This window comes from Acipenser ruthenus, chromosome 6, assembly GCF_902713425.1.
Source record: "Acipenser ruthenus chromosome 6, fAciRut3.2 maternal haplotype, whole genome shotgun sequence".
NCBI classification, from domain to species: Eukaryota; Metazoa; Chordata; class Actinopteri; order Acipenseriformes; family Acipenseridae; genus Acipenser; species Acipenser ruthenus.
This window is the reverse complement of record NC_081194.1, coordinates 16,174,831-16,197,907: the sequence shown is the minus strand read 5'-3', so window position 1 is coordinate 16,197,907 and position 23,077 is coordinate 16,174,831. Positions and strand designations below refer to the sequence as shown.

General features: G+C 36.8%; 1 protein-coding gene across 2 annotated transcripts in view; it reads right to left on the bottom strand.

Moving 5' to 3' along the window:
* Positions 1 to 2,796: 2,796 nt before the first annotated feature.
* LOC117411332 (sodium/potassium-transporting ATPase subunit beta-1-interacting protein 2-like) overlaps positions 2,797 to 23,077 on the bottom strand; it is a 212,119-nt gene continuing 191,838 nt past the window's right edge. Inside the window, exons 5-7 of one of the 2 annotated variants that reach the window (XM_059025111.1) lie at positions 15,984 to 16,044; positions 8,865 to 8,946; positions 2,797 to 5,230 (exon numbers count right to left, since the gene is read on the bottom strand). In XM_059025111.1, coding sequence (XP_058881094.1) covers positions 5,221 to 5,230; positions 8,865 to 8,946; positions 15,984 to 16,044 — 153 coding nt within the window. In that variant the 3' untranslated portion in view covers positions 2,797 to 5,220. Of the gene's footprint in view, positions 5,231 to 8,860; positions 8,947 to 15,983; positions 16,045 to 23,077 lie in introns of those variants that run through there. The other variant, XM_059025112.1, reaches the window with a different exon arrangement.

The window sequence follows — 23,077 nt, the reverse complement described above, 5'->3', positions numbered from 1 at the left end:
TCATCCCAGTGCAAACAAAACATTGTTCGGACAGCCTCCAACTTTTTGTCCTGTCAATGTAATACGCCAGGGCCCACACTGGGCACAGCGTATAGAGCTGCAGCTCCCTGTCAGACTGGAAAGGAGGAGGAAAGAAGCCTCCAATTCCACAGACTGGTTGACATGCAATGCTGAGATTGTCTTCAGCAAAAGACATCGCTTGGAACGGCGACTCTTCGGAGAAGGAGAGGCAGAGGAGGATGAGGAAGACTGGATGGCTTCCTGCGTGGGCTACTTTCCCGGGTGCGTCATCCACTCTCCCTTAGCACAGAGCCATGGGCGGAGGACGCAGCCACCTCTCTAACAGAAGGTCATGGGGAACAGCGCTGTGCAGGAGTGACGGACGCAGAGTGCTCCAGCGTGCGCTTTGAGAAACGTGCACATGTCCTCAACAGGCAGACTGGCCTTGCATGTCTTGCAGGGATAAAACTCAGGCATTATGCAAGTAGCAATGCAGTGTTACAGTAACCCTGTACAGGTGCTGCCTCAGTCTGCTTAAAGACAGCAATGGGGCTGTTCAAGACCCGAACAAGACCGGTTTGGTACAGGATGGCACCGGGTCTGTACGGTACTGGTGTCGTAGGAAATAAGTTGATCGGGAAATAAGTTGATCACGCAATTGCAGTATTGCAAAACTTGGCAAAAGTAAGGCAGGGCAACAGTTTGATTAAAGGGGAGGTTCACTGCATGGCTTTTTATTTTTATCTGACCGTTTTATTTGTAAGACTGTGTATGTTGGTGCATGTTCGTGCCACTGTCTTTTCGTATGAACTTTAAAATGTGTGATCGGCGACTCTTTATATGGTAAATAGTTTTAAACCCGTCTTTTTATGTTTCTATAACATCTTTGTCAATCAGATGTAGTTTATGTGTGATCTTGGAGATTTATTTATATATTAAATGATTTTACATGACAAAATGTTGTCAATCTTTAATCAAAATTAAAATGTTTCAGTAATATAATCTAATGACATGCTGCATCCATAATATTAGTATGACAAGGTTGTATTTCTACATTTTAATATTAGTATAGCTGTAACTTTACTACAGTTTAGACGTGGCAAAACGTATATTATATAAAGTACTGTATGTAAAATGAAACAACAAAGTGCATACTACAAAATAATAATACTGTATAAGCAACATTTTTCAAGTACATCATGTGATTGATGTGCACCGTGGCCTAGTTAGTAATCGCAGCATGGAACTCAATGTTTTTATGTGACTGAAACTCACGCTTTAACTTTTGGAAAATCGCTCGCAAACCTGCCCATACAGTAGTGCTTCCCAAAACAAGAACACCTCCAGAAATGCAAAATAACGTTACATATGTAACACATTTTGCTAGTTAACATTTGTTACACAAACAGAAACACACATTAACATCACAGGCTACTTACAAATTTCATTTTAAATGATGTATTTGTTGCAAATATATATTACAGCGATATTCACATTCCCTTATCTAGCGTCATACTGTCGAATTTATCCGATCTACTGATAAATTTCATTAAACTATTTATTTTTTGTTAGTCTAATATATCTTATCTACAGCGATATTCACACTCTTATCTAGCGTCAAGCTGTCAAAGACATCCGATCTACTCATTTATATAAATTATGCTTACAAAATTAATTTTAAATTATTTATTAATTTATTTCCCAGCCTAAGCTCATAGACATTAGAAACACTGGAACCTCCTTGATCAACTTATTTCCCAATCAAGTTATTTCCTAGGACACCAGTGCGGTAACTGCAGTATCGGGCTGGGAACGGAGCGGGTAGGTGACCTCGGTACCGGTACAGTACAGGTCCACCAGTTTGCAGTTAACGTGGGTAGCACTGTACAGGGATGCCCACCTGTGCACGCTACTGGCAAAACCACTCAGTCAGTAATCACACGAGACTGAGGGAAGTCTGCTTGTTAGAATGAACTATCAGCCCTCATAATGGTGATGCAAAAGCTGTCACCAAAACGGCATCAAGATGCTGTTGTAGAGATTGCAAGCAACCACAACCGAAGCAGCCTCTTGGACCTCTGCAGCGCAACTGTAGCCCAACAGCTGCTCTCACTACACGTGTGCCGCCGCATGCAATGCAGACAAGCCTGAGCTTAGTCTCTGTGAAAACAGAAAAACACAATGAGAAAAGAAAAATATTTCTCTCATACAAAATACAGTAATAACAATTACTTTAGTATACAAACGTTCTCATAATTTTGGCAGAAGCCAAAACGAGAATAAAATAACTCCAGCCGGAGCTATTGCAGCCTAAGGGGACAGCACAGTCAGCCGACTTACGTTGCTTGATCCCTGGGAAGGAGCAACAAGCTGCTGGCTTCAAGAGGTTATAAGGCGGTATGGTCATGGCTCCCTTTTTCCCTATAATGTCATTACACTAACACTAAAAGTCTTGTTGTAAGTCTCTTAACTATGGCTCCCAACTACAGCATTATAAAGGGGGAGCACTAATAATAATTAGCAAAATTATACAGTCATAAGCAACAAGTGTTTATCTAATAGGCTCCTCCTGCCAGGTCAGTCTTGAGAGGAAAAATGGCGCTGAGGTCTGTGAGCGCGGTCACTTTGTGTCCTCGGGGGCGGGCCATGACTGCGTCACAGGCTCTGCGAGCAGCTTTGATATATTTTGTTCAGGTTTCAAGTATTTAGGTGGTAAATACCCATTCAGTAATGGTTACATTTCGTACTTGAAAGGGAACATATTTTCAACAAAAAGAAAAACAGCACAGTCTCGGCACCTTTCACAAACTGAATTTATTAGATTTACAGTAGTTTTAAAATGTAACAGAAATAGAAAAATAGCTAAAACTAATTAAAAATAGAAGTTAGTGCCAAACCAGAGCAAAACAACTGTCGTTCTTTTGAAGGTCAAGAAGTTTTTGTTTTCACTGTATACGCTTGAAGTGTATTTGAATAAATATTGTATGCACTACATTTATGTAAAAAATTCCCTATTTGGGATTTCAAATTAAATTCTAGAATAAATCCAAAATATCAGAATTGGTTTGGAATAGTTTATTTACATACTGTAGTGATACCACCACTGAATATAATGGGTGCGGGACATTCAATAGCAAACAGTGACTTGCTGAAGCTCCTGATAACTTATTTTTCATAGCTTACAAACCTAAGGGGATAACTGCATGCCTGAACTATATGTATATTTCCATTGAGGTTAGTGCATACATAGTTTTATATACAGTACATATAAAAAGACTGAGTAAATTATACTCAACATACACGAATGAGTGATTTATATAGTATATGCAGTTTTTTTTTGTATATGGCACTCTCTTTTATTGTTTTGGAATGTTGAGTACAGCATTTACAAACATTTCCTTAAAATCTTGGACTTGTCCTGGATAAACTCATGGCTTCTAGTCTAAATAATGTTTTTTTTTTTTTTTTTTTTTTTTTTTTTAAATAAAGTCAGTAGGGCTTACATAAGGAAATAAACATCATCTGCAGGCTTCAGATTTATGTTTAGAGAACATTTTAATGATGACAGGGCTGTAAAAATTGGATGCCAGAATTCAGATAACAACAGTGAAATACAATAGGAACGTGATTGTGAACAGGGACCTGGCCAACTTGAAGCTTAATTATGGAGGTTTTGCGCAAAACAGATTACATTCAATACAAGAAGTTCAGCAACACTGAATGTAAAAGGTCAACAAGGCTTTTGGGCTGACATATTTTTGCATGACATGCCCCTAAATGGTCAGTCTTTTAAAAACACAATGATCCACTACTATGTATTGAACATCATTCTTTATGCAGCTTCTCTTCCAAAGTTTATTTTGAGGAGAATTTATTTGAAATTAGGTTTACTGAGACTGCAGCCTTTTTGTTTTATTTCTCACTTCCGGTACTCCATTACAGATTGAATTCCTTTTTAAATGTCACTTCAGTTCCAGGTTTACTATTAGAAACAGGTTGGAGCATTACTGGGGTAGTTCCACATGTTCAACCTGAAAGCATTTGCATTTTCAGACTGTCCACCCTAAATGGACACAGCTGCAGAAGACGATTGCAGTGTAAGCCTTCCTTTACAAACCCTTTCACACACGGAAAGAGATCCCTGGAGGAGAACACAAGCACAAATTGCTACTCTTCAGTTCTTCATGGTTTCGTGCCACCCACTACACAAAGCACAGTTTTCAGCTACAGCACATGGAAGATAAAATGTACACTCAATCACACACTACTTCCCCTCTTAACACTGTATTATCAGGAAACCACCAATACATTTTTTTTCACAGCTTTAAGAAAAACGACTCATTTACACAGTATAATAAACTTATGAATTAACTATAAAAGAGTAAACACTGTTACATATGTTAAAGTTGGCCAAAGTTAATATCAATTCTTTTTTTTCTCAGTCAATCCACCAGTCATGTCTGTGCACTCATTTATCACACCACATAATGATGTGCATTACCCAATACAGAGAAACTGTGACTCACCCATGTTTTCCTTGCTAATTTATATCAGGTTTGCTTCTGAAGTTGTATGTGCTGTTAAGGCTTTACATAATTTATTTTCAGCCTAGGCAAAATATTGTTTTGGCCACTGCAAAAAAATAAAATGTTCTTCCAACAGCTAAATGTACGTTGAAAGCTGCACTCGTAAAATCAATTAATCAGTGTGGACTTGTCTGTTGCCATTGAACTTCACCTTGAAAACCTTTTTGGTTTAGTAAAAGTGACAGGTTATAGTTTAAACCAAGAATATTTCTGCCTAAAGGACATTCATCAATCTTCTAACTATTAATAAATCTTGGCACTTAGAGTATTACTCAAGCTACAACAACAACAAAAAAACAGATTCTTTACTTTATAAAATCAATATTGTTAATAACCTTAAAGTTATTTGATTGAGAGCAGCAACTGACAGACTGGAGATACAGGTAACAGCAAGGACCATGCCTCCAGAGGGCACTGTTCTGCTGGATCCTCTCAAGTCCATCTGGTTTAACTTGCTACTTGATTTGTTCTGTACAGTCCAGTGCATTTTTTTTAGTCATTGAGGTTAAACCACAGGATCTTTTTTTCTTTCTTTAAATCAGTTTTTAAGACACTGTAGCATTTTTTTAAGACATATAAGCTAAACACAGAAGGTCACTATTCTTTGATTCTTTTCTTAAGGCAGCCACTTGGGTTACTTTGACCTAAAAAAAGAAAAAAGAAAAGAGAAAGAAAACATTAATGTCCATACAGTGCTCATACAATGTTCACAACAGAAAAATACTTTATTTTTTATTTTAGCTGTGTTCCTGGCTAACGGACCCGAAAGGCAATGGTATGATTCAAATTAGAAAACTATTTATGTTACAGTAAAAGTCAGAATCTGGTCAATCTTAAATTTTACCGCTAAATGTCAACATTTACCAAATAAAATGGAAATTAGGAAGAAATAGATTTTTTTTCCCCGTACATTTACCGGTTAATATTATGATTTACCAAAGAGTATTGGTAAATGCAGGTATATCATCGAAGAATATATTTATTCCTGCATATTGTCAATTAACAAAATAATTATTAATGTCAAAGAATATATTTATTTCTGCAAACACATTTTCCATTAACAAAATAGCCATTAATGAACTTACAGTAATGCACAATTATGCAATTCAACATGGTACTGAACAATATTGTGATCCACTTATGTAGAACAACCAACATTCTGGTAAATTTGTGTTTAAAACAATTCACAATGGTGCTGAATGATATTATACTCCAAATACGTAGTAGCTTGATGAAAAGTAACAATTAAATTAAATTAAATCATTCGTTCAACAGAAAAATCACACTTTGGTTAGGACACAAAACGTGACAAATACAGGCACTAACTAGATATATTTACTTACTGCAGCATGATAGACTCTTGTGGCACTTGGAGCCTTACTTACAGTGTGCAAAAGCGAGACATTTGGTCATTAGCCAAAGGCACTTGGTTATTCTTGAGATTCATTGGTAAATGTCCGAAGTAAAGCATTATCATGTTTATTTTGTAAAGACATTCAGTCATTAACCAAAGCCACTTGGTTATTTTTTAGATTTACCAGTAAATGTCCGAAATAAAGTGTTATCATGTTTATTTTCGGACACTTACCATTTTGTTTGGTAAACATCGACATTTACCAGTAAATCTTAAGATTTGCCAATATTCAGACTAGTCAAAGCAACATTTCAAACTTGATTTTTTCTGAAATTAAGTATTTCAAGGGAGCACCCTTTACACACTGAAATTAACATATACATTAATTTTTATTATGTGCGGAACATCAGTGACACACATGTGAAACAAGACCCATGTTTAATCAAAATGCCTTTGGGCTTGGTCTCTGGAGATCAATTTTTCATATAGTTTGAAAATGGTCTGTATAAATGTCTCAGTATTGAGTGTGGGCTCCTCTGGCATTAATGCCATCTCTACATCGATAGAACATGCGTCTAAGGCAGCAGATGACATCTTGGGGGATCCTGTCCCATTCTTCAGTCAGTGCAATACCAAGCTCTCCAATGTCATGTGGAAGGTTACAATGCTGACGAATATAATGTAAAACCCCAAAGGTGTTTCTATGGGATTAAGGTCTGCAAATGGCCTTCCTGCAGCGGCCGAGTCTATGTATCATAGAGCTGTAAATCCGCTCCTTGGAAATGTAATACATAAGAACATAAGAATGGTTACAAATGAGAGGAGGCCATTTGGCCCACTTTCTTGTTTGGTTGTTAGTAGCTTACTGATCCCAGAATCTCTTCAAGCTGCATCCTCATTACATGATTACACACACTGAAAGGTAAATGTAGACAATATTTTGCTAAGCTAAAGAAGTAAACACAGCAATTAGCAGTACAATGTTCTTTGATATACAAAAACAAAGAATGCAACACAATTAAAATATGAAATCAATATGATGGTTATACAATCTATTACACATTGTGCTGGCGACACTATTTGGCAGGGAGACCGTATTTCGCACTAATAGTGCCAAACACTGCCAGGTGACACTATTTGGCAGTGACACTATTTGGCATAACACCTGTTGCCATAATAGTAGTAGAATATTTCATTTTAGATTTCAAAATGTCAAACTTTTCAATTTTTGTCAGTTTTTTTTAATTATATGGAAAGTGGTATGTCATTCAATATGTTAACATAACATTATTCAGCAGGTTTTATTTGACTTTGTGAAGCAAAATTTCTTCATTCTATAGGGTGCTGCAAAACTTTTGGCCATAGCTGTAAATAGTAAACACACACACGTTTTGGGGGTTGAAATAAAATATAATTTACTTTAAAATGATTTGAGCTGCCTCTATCGGTAGATGGAATGCTATAAAAAATATGTAAAGCTAAGTACCCTACTAGCTTTCTGCGCACGGCAGGGATGAATATACTGTAGGAATGAAAAATAGTGATTTTTTTTTTTTTTTTCTTTTTACCTGCAAAAGTCACCAACATCAGAATCCTAAGCCCCTTTCACACTGGCACAAGTCACAATCCCGCGTAGTGTAAAACCATGTACCTGGGTCGTAACTGGGTTAACCCGGGTCCCAGCAACCCACCTCAGGATGTGGGTTGACACACATTGACCCGGGTTGAGCGAGACAGAATGCCTGATGGCCATTCGTGAGCCGATGCAATAACAAACAGCCACGCCTGCGTGAAGGTTTCACTTCCACAAGGAACATTTCTGTTTATTGTATTTAGCCATATTTTTTTTATTGAGACACAGCATGAGTCAGATTGCAGCAGGGATGAAGAAACATTTGCTCCAATTAAAAATGTGGCCGACGGTTCAATCCAGAGAAGCTGGGATGGAAGAGTCAGTAACAAGCTGCTTCCGGGGCATTGATATGCGCATTGTGTACTTGCGTCTGTCATCCAGGTCAACCCTGCTTTATCAAAAGCAGTGTGAAATCGCGTACCTGACCCGCATGTCAGGTAGGCTGTAATCATGCATTGAGTTAATATGCATTAATATGGGGACAGCCTTGTTTCTAGCAGTTTGACTCTTCAGTAAATGTTAGTTCTCCAAAATGGTGAGTAATTGTGCTCTTGTTAAATTGATACCTGCTACGAATCACATCATTAGAGTAATACAGAGCAAGTCACAGCTCAAATCTGCAGGGTCTTCTCACTCTGATCATGTTCCACGATGTCTCCCTCCTCTTAATGTATAGCCCACACAAGCACACCAAGCCTGGCATTTTATTAGAGCAACAAATAGGCTACAAACTTGATTTATGTTTTCCAACCAGTAAGTAGCTTAACAATGGAATTTAATGTATGTGTTACAAATAACTAAATATTTAAATTACATAATTATTGGATAATTAATCATAGACATTTTCTTTTTTAATATGTGTTGCATGAATAAGTATGTTGTAGCGTGTGTTTTAAATAAATGATGATGCTGATGATGAAAGGGGATACTATCTTTTGAGCTTGTGTAAGGCAGAATAAGTCATACTGCAGATACATTTTATGTACTATGTAGGCAATCCACTCCGAACAATCTCTCTTTCTGATCAAGACCCTTAGCCCCTATGCTGTCAGATTTAGACAAGCATTGCTCCTGAAGATGTTGACTGGCAGTTCTGTTCTCTTGTGTTTTGTAAATTAACTGCTGTTGTAAACATTAATCTTTTACTGCTGTAGTTTTGGTTAGCAGACAAAAATCACCATGAATGAAGAACACAAAGCAAAGTGTCCAGTGCAATCCAGAATAAGGCACCATAGTCATTGTATCGGAAATTCAAGCGGCTCAGAATGAAAGAATAGATAGTAATACTTACATATACATAGGCTGTAGTTGCAAATGCGAGGTCTTCTGTGGGCCCTGATAACCGTAAGAATCAAACCCTCCTATAAAATCAACTGAGAAAAAAATAAATAAAAACAAATCATTACTGCAGCATTAAACAGAAGCATGGACTGCCATTAAAATCAGTCTCATCCACAATAATTCAATGCAGCAAAATATCAACTGATTAATTATTGGAAGGCTGTAAAGGGGCAACATTTCTAGAGCACTAAAATGTAAAAAAATGCCTCTTGGATTAGCAGATCATATAAAACAACAAGACTGTAAACTTGAACAGGATTAACACAGTGCAACCTGTTTTATGCATGCACTTTAATGGTTGTACAGCGAGTCCCAGGTGGCTTTCAGAAACAAAAAGGCTGTCAGGCTTTTAATAAAATATCAAATGCAGCCCTGCATAAAATGAGACTTTCTACTCAGCAGATGGGCAGGATTTTAATAAATATGACTAATAAATACTCATTTCCTTTCTTTAGCACACAGAAGAGTGTACTTTCTCCAATTCCACTGAAGTGCGATTATCCCCATCACCTTTCAGACTGATCATATTTAGCTGTGAAAGAGCCCTGGCTGAAAATGTTACCCTCACAATACCACCACTAGCAATGTATTATTTTGAATTCACAGACTACAGCATTGCTAACAGTGATAACAATGAATTTGAAACAAATAATTTACAGTGGTCCCAAGAATTACAATTGTGTACCGGTTTGTACCATTATGATGCCGGTGTCAGAATATGAAAAATTGAGCTTTATTACATGCTGAAAACCTGTTATGATATGCCCCAGTGCATGCTATCTTTAAGGATTGTATAGAAAGAGTGGGAATGAGCATTTATCACATATATGTATATTTGTACGTGGATGATATGCAACTGACCACACCTAGGCATCTACACAAATTAAAGAATACAAAAAATACATCTTCAGTGATCACAATAAATGGAATACAATGCCTACTGTGAATGCATTAGTGTGTGCTGTTATCATATCAAGCAAAAATATGTCCTACATTTAAAATGTATTAAAAAAAAATAATGCTGTGCTTTTTAAATCAGAAACTGAGGTAACCTCAAATATTACTTTCTTAATTTTATTTAGTTGCTTCAGAGCTCAAGCTTTTGTCTAAAATTGTATTGGATTCTCCAAGAATTACCTTTCACATCAACATAATTTATTTACAAATAAAGCTATCCATAACCAATTTTCTTTTCTTTTCAGGCTTCTTCGTGTTTAAACGTAGTCCTTTTGTGCAAAACATTCACGCAATTAATTCAGAAAACAAAGAGAATGCAAATCCAACACTGATGAGTGCCTTAGATAACCCTTTTGCCATTTATTATACTAAACTTGATTGCAAGTCACACTACAGGCCTAACTTAATTTTCCAGCTATAATAGCAAAACGTCTCTAATGCATCTTGTGAATTCTGATAGTAACATCCTAATTTCCTTCAGTGGAGACAATGTTTTAAATAATATTTAAATAATGTTTAAAATAATTATAAAACGCCATATTTGATTAGGTTGTACTCCAATGTACATTACTTAAACATGCACAGAAATGCTTTATGTTATATTAATTAGAATTAGAATTAGGATGACAAGGAGAGAGCCTTTATATGGCTGTTAGCTTACAGGGTTCTAATGCCACTCTTTCTTCAGCATGCAAGCATTCTGGTTTGGCCCTCTGTAGCTTCTAGTGTATTTTTTTTTCCACAGTCTGAGTTTGGTTCAAACTAATTTTAGCTTTGTTGGAGAACATAACAAACCTTATTGCCAAAAGCCCTTTGCACAAAGAATGAAATATGAAGGTAACTTGTGGTACTCTAACAAGGGCACAGGGTACAAGTACCGTACCAACCAAAGAGAGGCTAAAACTAACGCAAATGCAGGTCACCATGACTAGACCAGGGATTGGCAGTTGTTGCCCTTCCTGACCAGGGTCTTTGTTCCAACTATGTTCTTAACTGTGTAATAGAACCAATTAAAATATTCATTCAGGTCCAGAAACAGTTAACTACTTCTTTATACCTGTCAAATCTGGTACAAAACTGCCTTCTAGCACCAAAGTTGCCCATGTATGACCTAGATTCTGAAACCCTAAAGAATTAGTGCTAAGGAATGTTCCTGCTAAGATAGATAACTGATTTTCAACACCTACATACATGTGTAAGTATGATATTCTTCTGTACAAACCTCTTAGACCTGCTGAAGAAAATTAGCAACACTAGTTTTCAGCATTTGATGTTCACGGCATGTTTTATTTCTATAAATACCAGATGAACAAGACTCAGAAGTGTAGCTGAATTTACTCAGCAGACCTGAACAGATGAAGACTGCAGGGCTGTTTTTGGAAAGTCACACTTGGACAGCATGCTTGAAATCAGGTCCTGGATCTGTGACAATGGGGAAGCAGTTCCTGACACAGCTCATTAAGCTTCCAAGCTCATCCCACATGTGTTCTACAAGGACATGTTGAGAGGTCAGGCGGGCTAGAACAGGTTGTTGATGTTGTTTGGCTGGATGAAGGGGAAATGATGGGTGTGCGTTGGGCTGTGTGAGGCAGGGAATTGTCTTCCTGGAACCAACACCCCTGTAGCAGGAAGGATACAACTACCAACTGAAGCACTTAAATCATGGCATGGTTTATCCACAAAGCATTGACAACTTAGAAACATACATATGAGTACATTATGCAGGATTAATAAATCAGGATCTAACAATGCGTGCAGCAATTCTAAACTTTATGCATACGAACAAATCAAGTAATTTATTCATGCACGAATGATAAATATAGGCCCAGGAGTGAAAGAGCCAACTTTGCCCATCCCTGCTCTAAGTCACCTGAATCCAGAAGTCTTCTCTTATCTAGATCAGGGGTGTCCAAAGTTGGCTCTTCCACATCTGGTCTTTGTTCCAACCCTGTTCTAAATTGTTTAAAGTCAAAATTGTCCAGACCCTGAAGTAGGTCAATATCTAATTTTACCTGTTAAAACTGGAGTGAAATTGTCCTCCAGAACTGTGACTGGACACCCCTGATCTAGATGTTCTTTGGATACCTTTTCAATATGATCTTATTTTGCCAATGAGCTCAATTGACCTAGGTCTACCCTCTTCCAAGGTGTCAGTTTAATTATTTGTGATAGGAAAACGGTTTACATTAGCCTTCACTGAGACCAACCAACAAAATGTCACTTTTTATAAATTAATTCAGATTCAAAGTGCAACCTTTAGGTATTCAGATCACAGGGCCTCCCAGTCCCCATGCTCCTAATTTAAAAATAAAGTCCATCAGCTGCTTTGAAATCAGTTTATTTTTAGAATCCTGCAACTAAAAACAAACAATTTTAATAATTAAAACACATTTTTAGTAGGATTTAGCGGGGTTGATGCAGTAGAAGGGAGTTTGCCTAAATTAATTTAATCAAAATCCTATAATCACTAGAGTACCATCACTAATTTAGGGCTAATCCTAATGGCAATGAATATTACATACAAGTAACATATTTTGAGATATTTTAGAACAAACAGAATAATTTACATTAATCCAAACTTGTAAACAAATTTTAAAAATGAAACAGTGGGTCACACTTATGAAGGTCTACTCTAAAATGCAATTCGCAAAAGTTGAATAAAGCTGTTAATTAGAAAACAAGTGTGTCAAAACAGTGCCAAATGTATTTGCTACTAGTTATGTAAAATTAACAGTATGCCTTAGTATGCCGATTTTAAAATTTAAATACATTACTTTTTTGACGTCTCACATAATTTCCAAAGGTGTTACTGTATGCAAGAACAGAAATCTTATGGTGTATTGGTCATTTTCACCTCTGCCCGCTCCTTTGCAGTACCTACTATTTATTATCAACTAAAGTGGACAGTAAGTACAATTACCAGGGTTTATTTGGCTATTTCAACCTATTTTTTGTGGTTTTACATGAGGAGGGAGGAGACATAGCCAATGCGTACTTTCACACCTGGGTAAGCATTTGTGGTCAGTGTATGATGCATAGCTTTAGCATTAGCTTTAAATAGATATTTTTTGCTTTTTAATATAGGAAGTCTAATTAATAAAACCGTATCACTTCAAAATAAGTGTCAGTAATTCAAATATAATTATGTATGAACTGACATATTTCCTATTGTTTTCATACAAAGTAAGTATCAACTCAGCATACATTTAATACATACTCATTCTGGTGATACGATTTCATTATTCACAATTAATGTTAGTTCGTTTTGGGTTGAAGTGTGAATTATTGTTTACTTCATTTAAATCTATGGGTAAACCATATGCTTGCTTATTTGAATTACACTTATTTAAAAAAGAGTTACCAATTAAATCAATATACAGTGGTGACACTCGCGATCAATTTAAACATTAATGTCCAACATTGCTTGTTGACAGGAAGGTAACCCCGGCCAAAGACAAAGTCATTATCCACTGGTAATCACCACTGGAAAACTTACAAATGTGTTTGTGTGATGAAGACGTTGCAGTTCAAAGCAAGTCTCAACATTCTTGTCACTATACCTTTAAGACCTGGTCTCATAAGCAGCTTTTGCTGATGGCCACAAAAAGGAGATATCTGCTACCATCGTGTTGTCTTTTGTGACCATGGTGGTCAACGCTGTCAACAAGTCAGAGAGGTGTTGCCCAGTTTAGGACAATATCTTATTTTGCTGGCAACACAACAGCTACATGCTCAATACCAGCCAATCTCATTTGCAGACATGTCAGTGACACCCCTGCTGAGAAACCTTGAGATAGATGAAAAACCTTAACCTAGACCACTAGATTTTGTTTTGGGGGTGGGGGGGGCTGGTGACGAATCAAGATTTTTGCACATGGTTGACAGCTACGCCACTGACCTAGACTTATGGGCAATGCACACTGGGAGCAAAGCAAATGACACGAATACAGCATGACATACTATCAATTTCCAATTCTTCTGCTATTTCATACCATATAGCGTCTTCATTTTTATTGTTTTTATAACCACTGACACTGGCATCATAAACAACATTATATTTTTTTACTTTAATAATTGATGTCCATTTCTCTTATTTCTGTGGTAATTTCTATGTGAATGAGACAGTGACAGTCTGACAGCCTCTCCTTCGACTGTCCGAGTAATGACATGTTGTGTGTACAGAAGCATAGGAGGCTCGCTCAGACAAACCATCAGTATGAGACAAGGCAATTCTATCATTGGAGTAAGGGGGGAGTTTGTGTAGCAGCTACAGTAATATAGAATGGTAATGTACACCTCTTCATGGTGACCCCCTCCCCACTCCCCCAAAATGAAATACTCTTGGACAGTTGTATTGGATTTACCGCTGTATCATGTATAACGGGTTTCGCAGCCTCGCAAACAATAACAAACTTATGCACAATCGTGAGAAAAATTGTGAAAAACTGTGAGTTTCACGGGTAAACCTTGAGACTTGACATCCATGCATTTGATAGTAGTGTCACATGGCAATAAAATAGCAATGTGGATGAAACATTGTTTTCATGGCATTTTTAAAAGTGAAATAAAAGAAGCTCTTAATTGAATTGAGGCTTAATATGTATTGTAGGGCTATTACATACTTGTATTGCTTATAGTATGACATCGAATTATGCTTTTATATTTGGAAAACAGTGTAATATGTCAATAACAGTATACTGAATATGAAATAATTATTTGACGTAATGGGTAGGTGGGAGTCCACCCATACCCTGCTCTCTGCTCAGTCCCTCCCCATCACCCTCTGCAACCCCTACTATTCTACCCTCTTCCTCCTTCTTGCCCCTCTCAGATTCTGATCTCTGCTTCCTGCTCCAGAGCCATAAACTCACCACATGTGCTCTGGACCCCCTCTCCACTCACCTCTTCCAGGCAGCTGCCCCTGCTCTACTCCCTTTCATTTCCTCTCTCTCCTCAACACCTCTCTGCTCTCTGGCTGTTTCCCCCCTGATTCAAACAAGTATGCATCACCCCCATCTTAAAAAAACCCTCACTGGATCCCTGATCCCTCCAGAGCTAGTCCTATCTCTCTCCTCCCATTCCTCTCTAAAACCTTCGAGCGAGCGGTACACCTCTTGCTCTCTTTTGAAAGATGTCCCCCAAGGCTCAGTCCTGCGACCCCTCCTGTTTTCTCTCTACACCCGCTCCCTGGGTCCCCTCATCTCCTCACATGGCTTCTCGTATCACTCCTATGCTGATGATGCCCAGATCTTCCTCTCCTTTCCCACCTCTTACTCTGACATTTCCTCCCGTATCTCTATCTGTCTCTCGGCCATCTCCTCCTGGATGCACTCGCATCATCTCAAACTCAACCTCTCCAAATCAGACCTCCTTTTCTTCCCTCCTCTTCCTCCCCCACCACTGATCTCTCTATCTCTATTCCTCTTGAATTCACCACCCTCTCTCCCTCCTCATCCACCAAGAACCTTGGTGTCACCCTCGACCCCTCCCTTTCCTACTCTCAGCACATCTCTACTCTGCTCAGTCTCTGACCACCTTCTGGCACTTCCTCAAGACACAGCTGTTCAAATAGCATCTGTAAACGTCACAATTCTCGACCACAATGGACTATATGGCACCCAGTTGTACCAGTACTTGCATCATCTTGTACTTGCACTGAACTGCTCCATACCTTGCCGCACTCAACTACTGCTCCTAACTATAACTACTTACTGTATCTTGTATTTGATTTTATTCTTATAGGTAACCATACTCACATTTTTGTTAAGAAATAATAATAATAATAATAATAATAATAATAATACTAATAATAATACAATATGTGGAAATGTAGTATCTTCCATTTGATAAACTGTTTAAAGATTTCCTGTAGTGATGATATTTGTTTTTAAAGTGTGGGATATATTTTTTACCTAATGTCCTCATAATGTCAATAATAGTAATTGCATCTACTGATATCCTCTTGGTATTAGGGATTTTATGAGGTACTTTCATGAGGTTAAAACAAAAAAAACTAAAACATATTAGAGAACAAAACAATAAATAACAAAGACTTTTGAAAGGTGTACTGTCCTTGATGTGGCATTAAAAAGATGTAACAGGAGATACTTACAGCTATCTTCTTCTTCAGTAATTAATTTCACAACATAACAGGCATAGATAAATCCAGCAAGCTGAAAAAAGAAAAGAAAATGTTCAGCATCTAAGTCATGTACTGTATGAAACATGGTAATAGAGAAAGATCACGCTTTCTGCCTGACACATGGTAATCATACAGTATGACTTTGACATGTATGCCTGTGGCGGGGTGCCCCGCCTCTCTGCATATATTTGTGTTTTATGTTGTATGTGGTGTGTTTATGTTGTGTGTATGTATTGGTTTATGGAGTGTGGGATAAGTAGCACAGTAAAATGTATAACTGTATTTAGGCACAGGGATTGCACAATCACTTCACATGCAGATAAAATGTAATAGTATGTGAGCTCGGGATTGCACAAATTAGTTCACGTGCTGGGAACTAATAGCTGTATAAATAGTTGCACGATTCACTCACTCGGGGTTGGGTGTTCATGAGTGGAGAACGGGAGAGAGACAGAGGAGAGAATATATATAAACAATTGCTATTCGTGTTGGAAGCACCAGCACGGTACTTGTTTGTTAGCGTCTGTTTGTTTTTTTTGCTGTTTTATTTTACAAAGTGTTGATAAAAAAATATGTTGTGAAATGACTGTCCTCCTGTGAGTATCAATTCATGTCAATGTGGCACCATGATCTACTTTGTTTTAATAGGCTGCCAAGTTAATAATAATAATACATATGTGGAAATGTAATATCTTCCATTTGATAAACTGTTTAAAGATTTCCTGTAGTGATGATATTTGTTTTTAAAGTGTGGGATATATTTTATAATAACAATAATAATAACAAACCGCTAAAGTCATTTAGGTTCCAATGTGTACAATGCAAATAAAAGATTATTTTGTGTACTATTCCGGTAGCCTACAGGCTAAAGTAAAAAGAAAGTGCTCTATGTGTTCATTTGATTTTACTATTGTACTGTATAGGCTTACTGTACAGATTTATATTTTTGTTAATAATGTAATGTATAGCCTATCCAAAACACATTTGTGTTATTTCAGTGCAATGATTTATACATTTAGAATACATTGAGTAATATAAATGTATGTGTGTGTGAATTATATATAATTATATATATTATAATAATTATATATATATATATCAGTATTAAAATAGGATAAAATGAAGACAGAACAGCATGCATTGTCCAGACGACGTTTTACATTTAATAAAAAACTATTTTATTTTGATTCTTGCACCCTTGCATGTGTAGACGTTATCCTTCGGGCACTCTCTGCTGCAGCAAACCACAACTCAACTGCTATTTATCTGAATAATGTCACCTGACTCTCGCAATAGAGATCTCGCTAAGAAGACGCAAAGAAATATTTAAATTAGTATATTGCGGCTCTTTTCATTAATATATTTTCTCTTAGTACATACAACAAAATGTATACTTTGCTAAGAAAATGCAAACTGCAGTATGTTTGCGCTGTGACTGGCCCATCTTTGTTTTTACTTTAGTACATCTACTGTATATTCTTCATGCAGAATGCATTTGCTCAAAAGAAAAGCGACTGTTCAACAAAGAACATCCCAAACAAAGCCCACTGTATCTAAATCCCTTGAATGAAAAAAGGAAGGATAACAAAAGAGCAACTGATTTCACAAAACACTTTTGCAGGAAAATTTGATTGGGAAACAATGGCCTATTGCTAAGCAGCAATTGTGGTGCTTAAAACTGTTACTGTATGTGTCTTGCACTGCAATTCAACACTGCCGGTACTATCTTAATCCCAGTAATGTCAGCTAAAGCCCATTGTGTTCTACAGAGGAGCAAAGCCCAAACCCAAGTTAATTGCAGTGGCTGGTGGAGCAGTGCCTCCTTTGAATGTAGACACATTTAATGCCACTGCAGTGCTTTACCTCTGTCATTCTGTGGCAGATTACATTTGTAGTAACAAGATGAAATATAAAGGCTAAAAGAATACAACATCTGTATTCAGTTCAGATCACCAAGGCTCTATATAAAGAGGGGGGAGGGGGCTATCAATTTGAAGAATAATGATTTAAAGATTCTGGGAATACCTCAAGGTTCTGCCCTCATTTAATGTGAATAATGTGCAACTCCCCCAGTACCTGATGCTGGTGAAAGCATAGACCATCAAGCACAGATGTGACGAGTCTCAACACTGGGGTTATTTACATAATATTATGACCTGCTGTGAAGGACAATACTTACAAATTATCCTCTTTGGGTTTATGCAGTGAATGTTATACCTGAATCAGGTTAATTTTTTCATTTGAAATAAAAAACACAGCTTGTTAAACAGCATTGACAATGAAAACAACAATAAACCAGCCATGCTCTGTTCTGCTAGACGCTTCAATGTGCAAAATTCATTTACCTGCCATAGAGTATTAAATACATTTCCTTAACAACTCATACCCAAGGTTCAAGACTGCAATTTGCTTTTTGTTTGGCTTGAAAATTAAAAGCCTTAGACAATATTCTTAGTTAATAGCTTTCTGTTCAGCTTTTTTCCATCAGGATCCCCTCTTTAATGTCTGCGGCTTAGTTATTTCTTTTTCTTTTCATTCGAGGTGTGTTTCCATTTAGAGATGGCTACAAAGTGGCTACTTATTTTTGCATAGCAGGACGTGCCTGAAGCTCATTCTATCTATGGCTAAGTGGATGGACTATTAAAAATGCAATGACTGTGCAAACATCTCTAAACAAGAATGAAATGGGTCTGGTTATTAAGTAAAACCAAAACAAATGTGTATGAAATAACATTGTCTAAATAGAGAGTCCAGATAAGATTCCTAAACCTGTCCTGGTGCACCTTGACTCTGAACTGCAGAAGATTACTTTAATTGATAATTATATCAGGGAGCGGATCAATGAAATTATAATTAAATAACTGTTTAATCTTCCTAGGGTAACAATGTACTGTGGGCCACATGCATAAAACTTACCATCTGCTTTATCACCGCTGTAATAGTGTTTACTGTGACAATATCCAGTGATTCTGGTGAATTTACTTAAGATTTATGTTAGGTAAAAATGTTAGGATCTTAAATTAGCATATTTTTCATCTGATTCAGGCATCTTAACTACCACAACCCTCAGACCACACTGAGAATAACATGTGCCTTCTTCAGTCTAATTTCCTAGTTTAAATCACGCTTTTGTGAGCATGTTTTTTAAACCAATTATTAAACTAATAATTATTACACCTGATTTCAGCTTTTTTTATTTAATAAATTACAACATAACTTTGTTTAATTAAAAGTATATCTTATTTATTTTTTACTTACACCAAGTTCAGCATCTCCAAGGATGGTTATATGTAATTGTTTGTTTAATAGTTCCTTTAAGCACAAAAGAGATTTCTTATTGTGCTGTGCTAGCCTTTTGCCAATAAGCTACCGCTAAAACTAATCAGATTGAAATGTATTTCGTTGCTTACATACTATAAATATGTGTTTTGATTTATAGTTACCCCTCCTCTATCAGCAATGTTATCATCAGTATTGATAGCTTCACTGTAATATGAACTTCAAGTTAAAACAAAATGCACCTGGTAAAAGACATACGGTTCTTAACTCCAAACCAATTCAATTTCAAAGAATGACTACAACTAATTATTATGAGAGAAGTACTCTTGTATTAAAATAATTTCCAGCAGCAGGATTATATGCTGTGATCTTAAAAACTACAAGCAAAGGCTTTATTTTTAGAGTTACATAGAAATCCATGCTTGTTGCTGAGATTTCAGGGTTTATGAGGTGTGTATATACTACATTTGTAATTTATGAAGAAAAAGTCATAAACAGATTCACCTGTTTTGAGATTATTCTGAGAAGTCTGTTGTGAATGCAGAAGATTACAGAAGGTCTCAGTAAGATGACAATTCTTCAATTTGTCCTTGGAATTTGACTCATTTTGACCCATGGTACGATGTTAAATGGAACCAAACTGGCACTGGAATGCACATTTCCAAAATCTAGAAAAGTAATGTACCACGATTCTAGAAAAGGAATGTTCATTCTGAGTGTCAAACATCACTGTAAACATAGCCAATGTCCATCCCACCTACTCTCTGTCTATGTAAAGGTAGAGTAGGTGGGGCTGGAACAGTTGAAAGGCCACATTGTCACATGATATAAATTGAATGTGAAAGGCTGTTCTGTCAAAGCTCAAAGAACCTCAAAGCCAGATAAAGGCAGATTTAGAGAAAAATGATACAAAACTCATTGGAGCAACACAACCCAGAACCACTCCTATTGCTAACAGTATAAAATAGAAAGGGGAATGAAAAAAAAGCATTTTAAAATACTTACTCTTCAAAAGTCTGTCAGGATAGCTACAAAGAACCAGCAGCTGTATCATCCCTGACCTATCATCAACCTGCTGCACATAGTTTTACACTTTTCAGTTCTGTTTTGTTCTGATGAGATTAAACCTTTGGGAAGCTTACGGAGAGACAAGGGAATTATACTGACTGGCAGTATCAGCCCCATACTATGAAAACAGCTTCAGATGTCTTTTAAAAGTGATTTCTCCATTGGGCTTTAAAAACTTAACTTTATTTTTCCACTGGAAGACTTCTCATATAACAGTCACAAAAAAAAAGAAAACATGGATGCATGTTTTAAATTAAATCATATATTTTTTATATCATAGATATATAAAATGTCTTTAGGCAATAACCTGTGTGAGTGAGATTGCAAACTTCAGAACATCCTTTCTTTGTCTTTGAAGGCTCCTTATGTGGTACCATCAGTACTTAGCAGGGGTTTCCACAGTATGAGAAATAATTTATTACAGGGAAATGCCTGTACTGGTTCGTTAAATTAAGAAATAATTATTTTGGATAGCATTCTTCAGTGGTGTTTTTTTAATGGCCTAATTGTCTAGACAATTATTCAATATATAATTTTATATTCATAAGCATTGCAACACATGACAACACACTTAAACCTGAGACAACTCCCTGTGAAGGATGTTGAAGGCACATAGATGGGCCTAATGTGCCTCACTACAGCAATCCTGTTACCCTTAACATAATTTCTGTTATGCAGTACAGGGGGTTTACAAAATGTCTGCATTGCACAGTATACCCTATATAGTTATAGTATATTCTATATGCAGTAGTATACTATGATGGTTTTGATAGAGCAGTATACATTACACAAAAGATAAAGGGGTAGGTAACCGTGGCTCTTCCAATCCATTCCACTGCAAGACTTTGTTCCAACCAGACCCTTAATTATTTAATTGATCCTGTTGGAGGTCAATTAAATAATTAAAGGTGTGGTTGGCACAAAGTCCTGAAGTGGTATGGATTGGAAGAGCCAAAGTTGCCTACCCCTGACCTAGGAGACATACTCAGTCTCAGGGTTGTGCGTGGGGTGAATGTTAAACACATGACAAAAGACATATTTATTAAACCCCCCATTATATATAGAAGAATCAAAAGGTCAGATACAGATAGTACATGCTCCAAACAAAAGTACACAGTCCCATAGAAATTAGCATTACACAAGATCCTGTCTGTATAACCAACACACTTTAAACACAAAAAAATGCATTGTACAGGTGAATAAAGCATTTATTTAAAAAAAAAACAGCCTTGAGATAGCGGTGACATTAGATTTTTAGTGTTGATTCAAAATCCATGGACAGGCATTTACCACTTTAATAAACTCTCTTTCTAAGCATCTTCCACTTATACCGCTTCAGGGTATAATGGAAAATGCATATGACTTTTGATTCAGAAATCTCTAACAAAAAATTATAGCAAGTAAACCATATAAATATCTTCTGGATATAATAGTTTTTGTCCTGTTGTATTCCCCAACTGCACAGATTTTTCAAATATTTAACCTCATAATAAGACATTAACTTCCTAAAGGATTACAATTCAGTTATAGCCTTGTGACAATGAATGCTGCTTTCCCACCAATATTCCTTGAACCCAACCTATTTGCTGCAAAGGCTGATGAAACTGCTGGGTTTTGATTTTAAGACAGACTATAAGCTATTGATTGCCGTCTCACTGGAACAGCAGGCTAGTGATATATACAACAAATAACAGCTTCCTGATGGATGTGAGGGGTCTTTTCTTGTCCTAATCAAAATTAATTACTTGGAAGTGAATGGGTAAAGTGCAAAGGATGATCTTTGCGTTCGGTAGAAAATAGTTTCCTCACACTAGCTTTCATATAAACTGCTTTATCTGAATTAGTGGAGCACATTAGTTTGAAAGGTCCAGTGCATGCATTTCACAGGCTTATGAAGTATATACACATTTATTTTTATTTATGTATTTATTTTTTAGAGTGTCCAATCATTTTACCCCCATATTCTCTCCCAATTATTTATTTTTTCCCCTCACCGCAGCAATTCCCCACATAGCTCAGGAGAACATCCAGGAACTTAACAGCCAATGCCAGCAAACTATTGCTCTCTGGAGGACAAAGGCCAGCCCTGCAGGTGTCCGCCTGAGCTCACTAGGTGCCTGGTCGGTAGGGTCTGCTGTGGAAAAACAGTCCCTACTCGTTTAAAAAATATTGCTCCTTAAAAGTACACATTCTTGTAATGTTATTTTGCACAAAAGCATATATGAAAGAAAAGGATTTTTAAAAAATGTACACAAAAGGTTTAAAAGATTAAAAAAAATCTTTTATTTTCAGGACGCTTTGGGCAAAAGCCCTTCTTCAGCTGTGTAAAAAGAAAAGTAAACACAGTGCAGTAAACCTGTTATTATTCAAGATTTGTAATTATACAAAAATTCTGTGGATGATGTCATGATTATTAGAATAGAATGTTCATTCCCAGAGGTTCCAAAGTTCCCAGTTTGAAGATAAACTCTCGTTCCTTTTGTTTCCAAGCAACATTTGTTCCATAGCACTGATTGATCACACAGACTGTGATGTCTTCAGCAGTGTGAGCATCACTGTTGAAGTGATGGGCTACTGGAAATGCAGTGGTGTTAATGCGAATGCTTCTTAAGTGTTCTACAAACCAGTCTGCTAAACGCCTTTTAGTTTCCCCAATATACAATTTGTTGCATTTCTTGCAGATAATGCAGTAGACTATTCCTTTAGAGGTACATGTA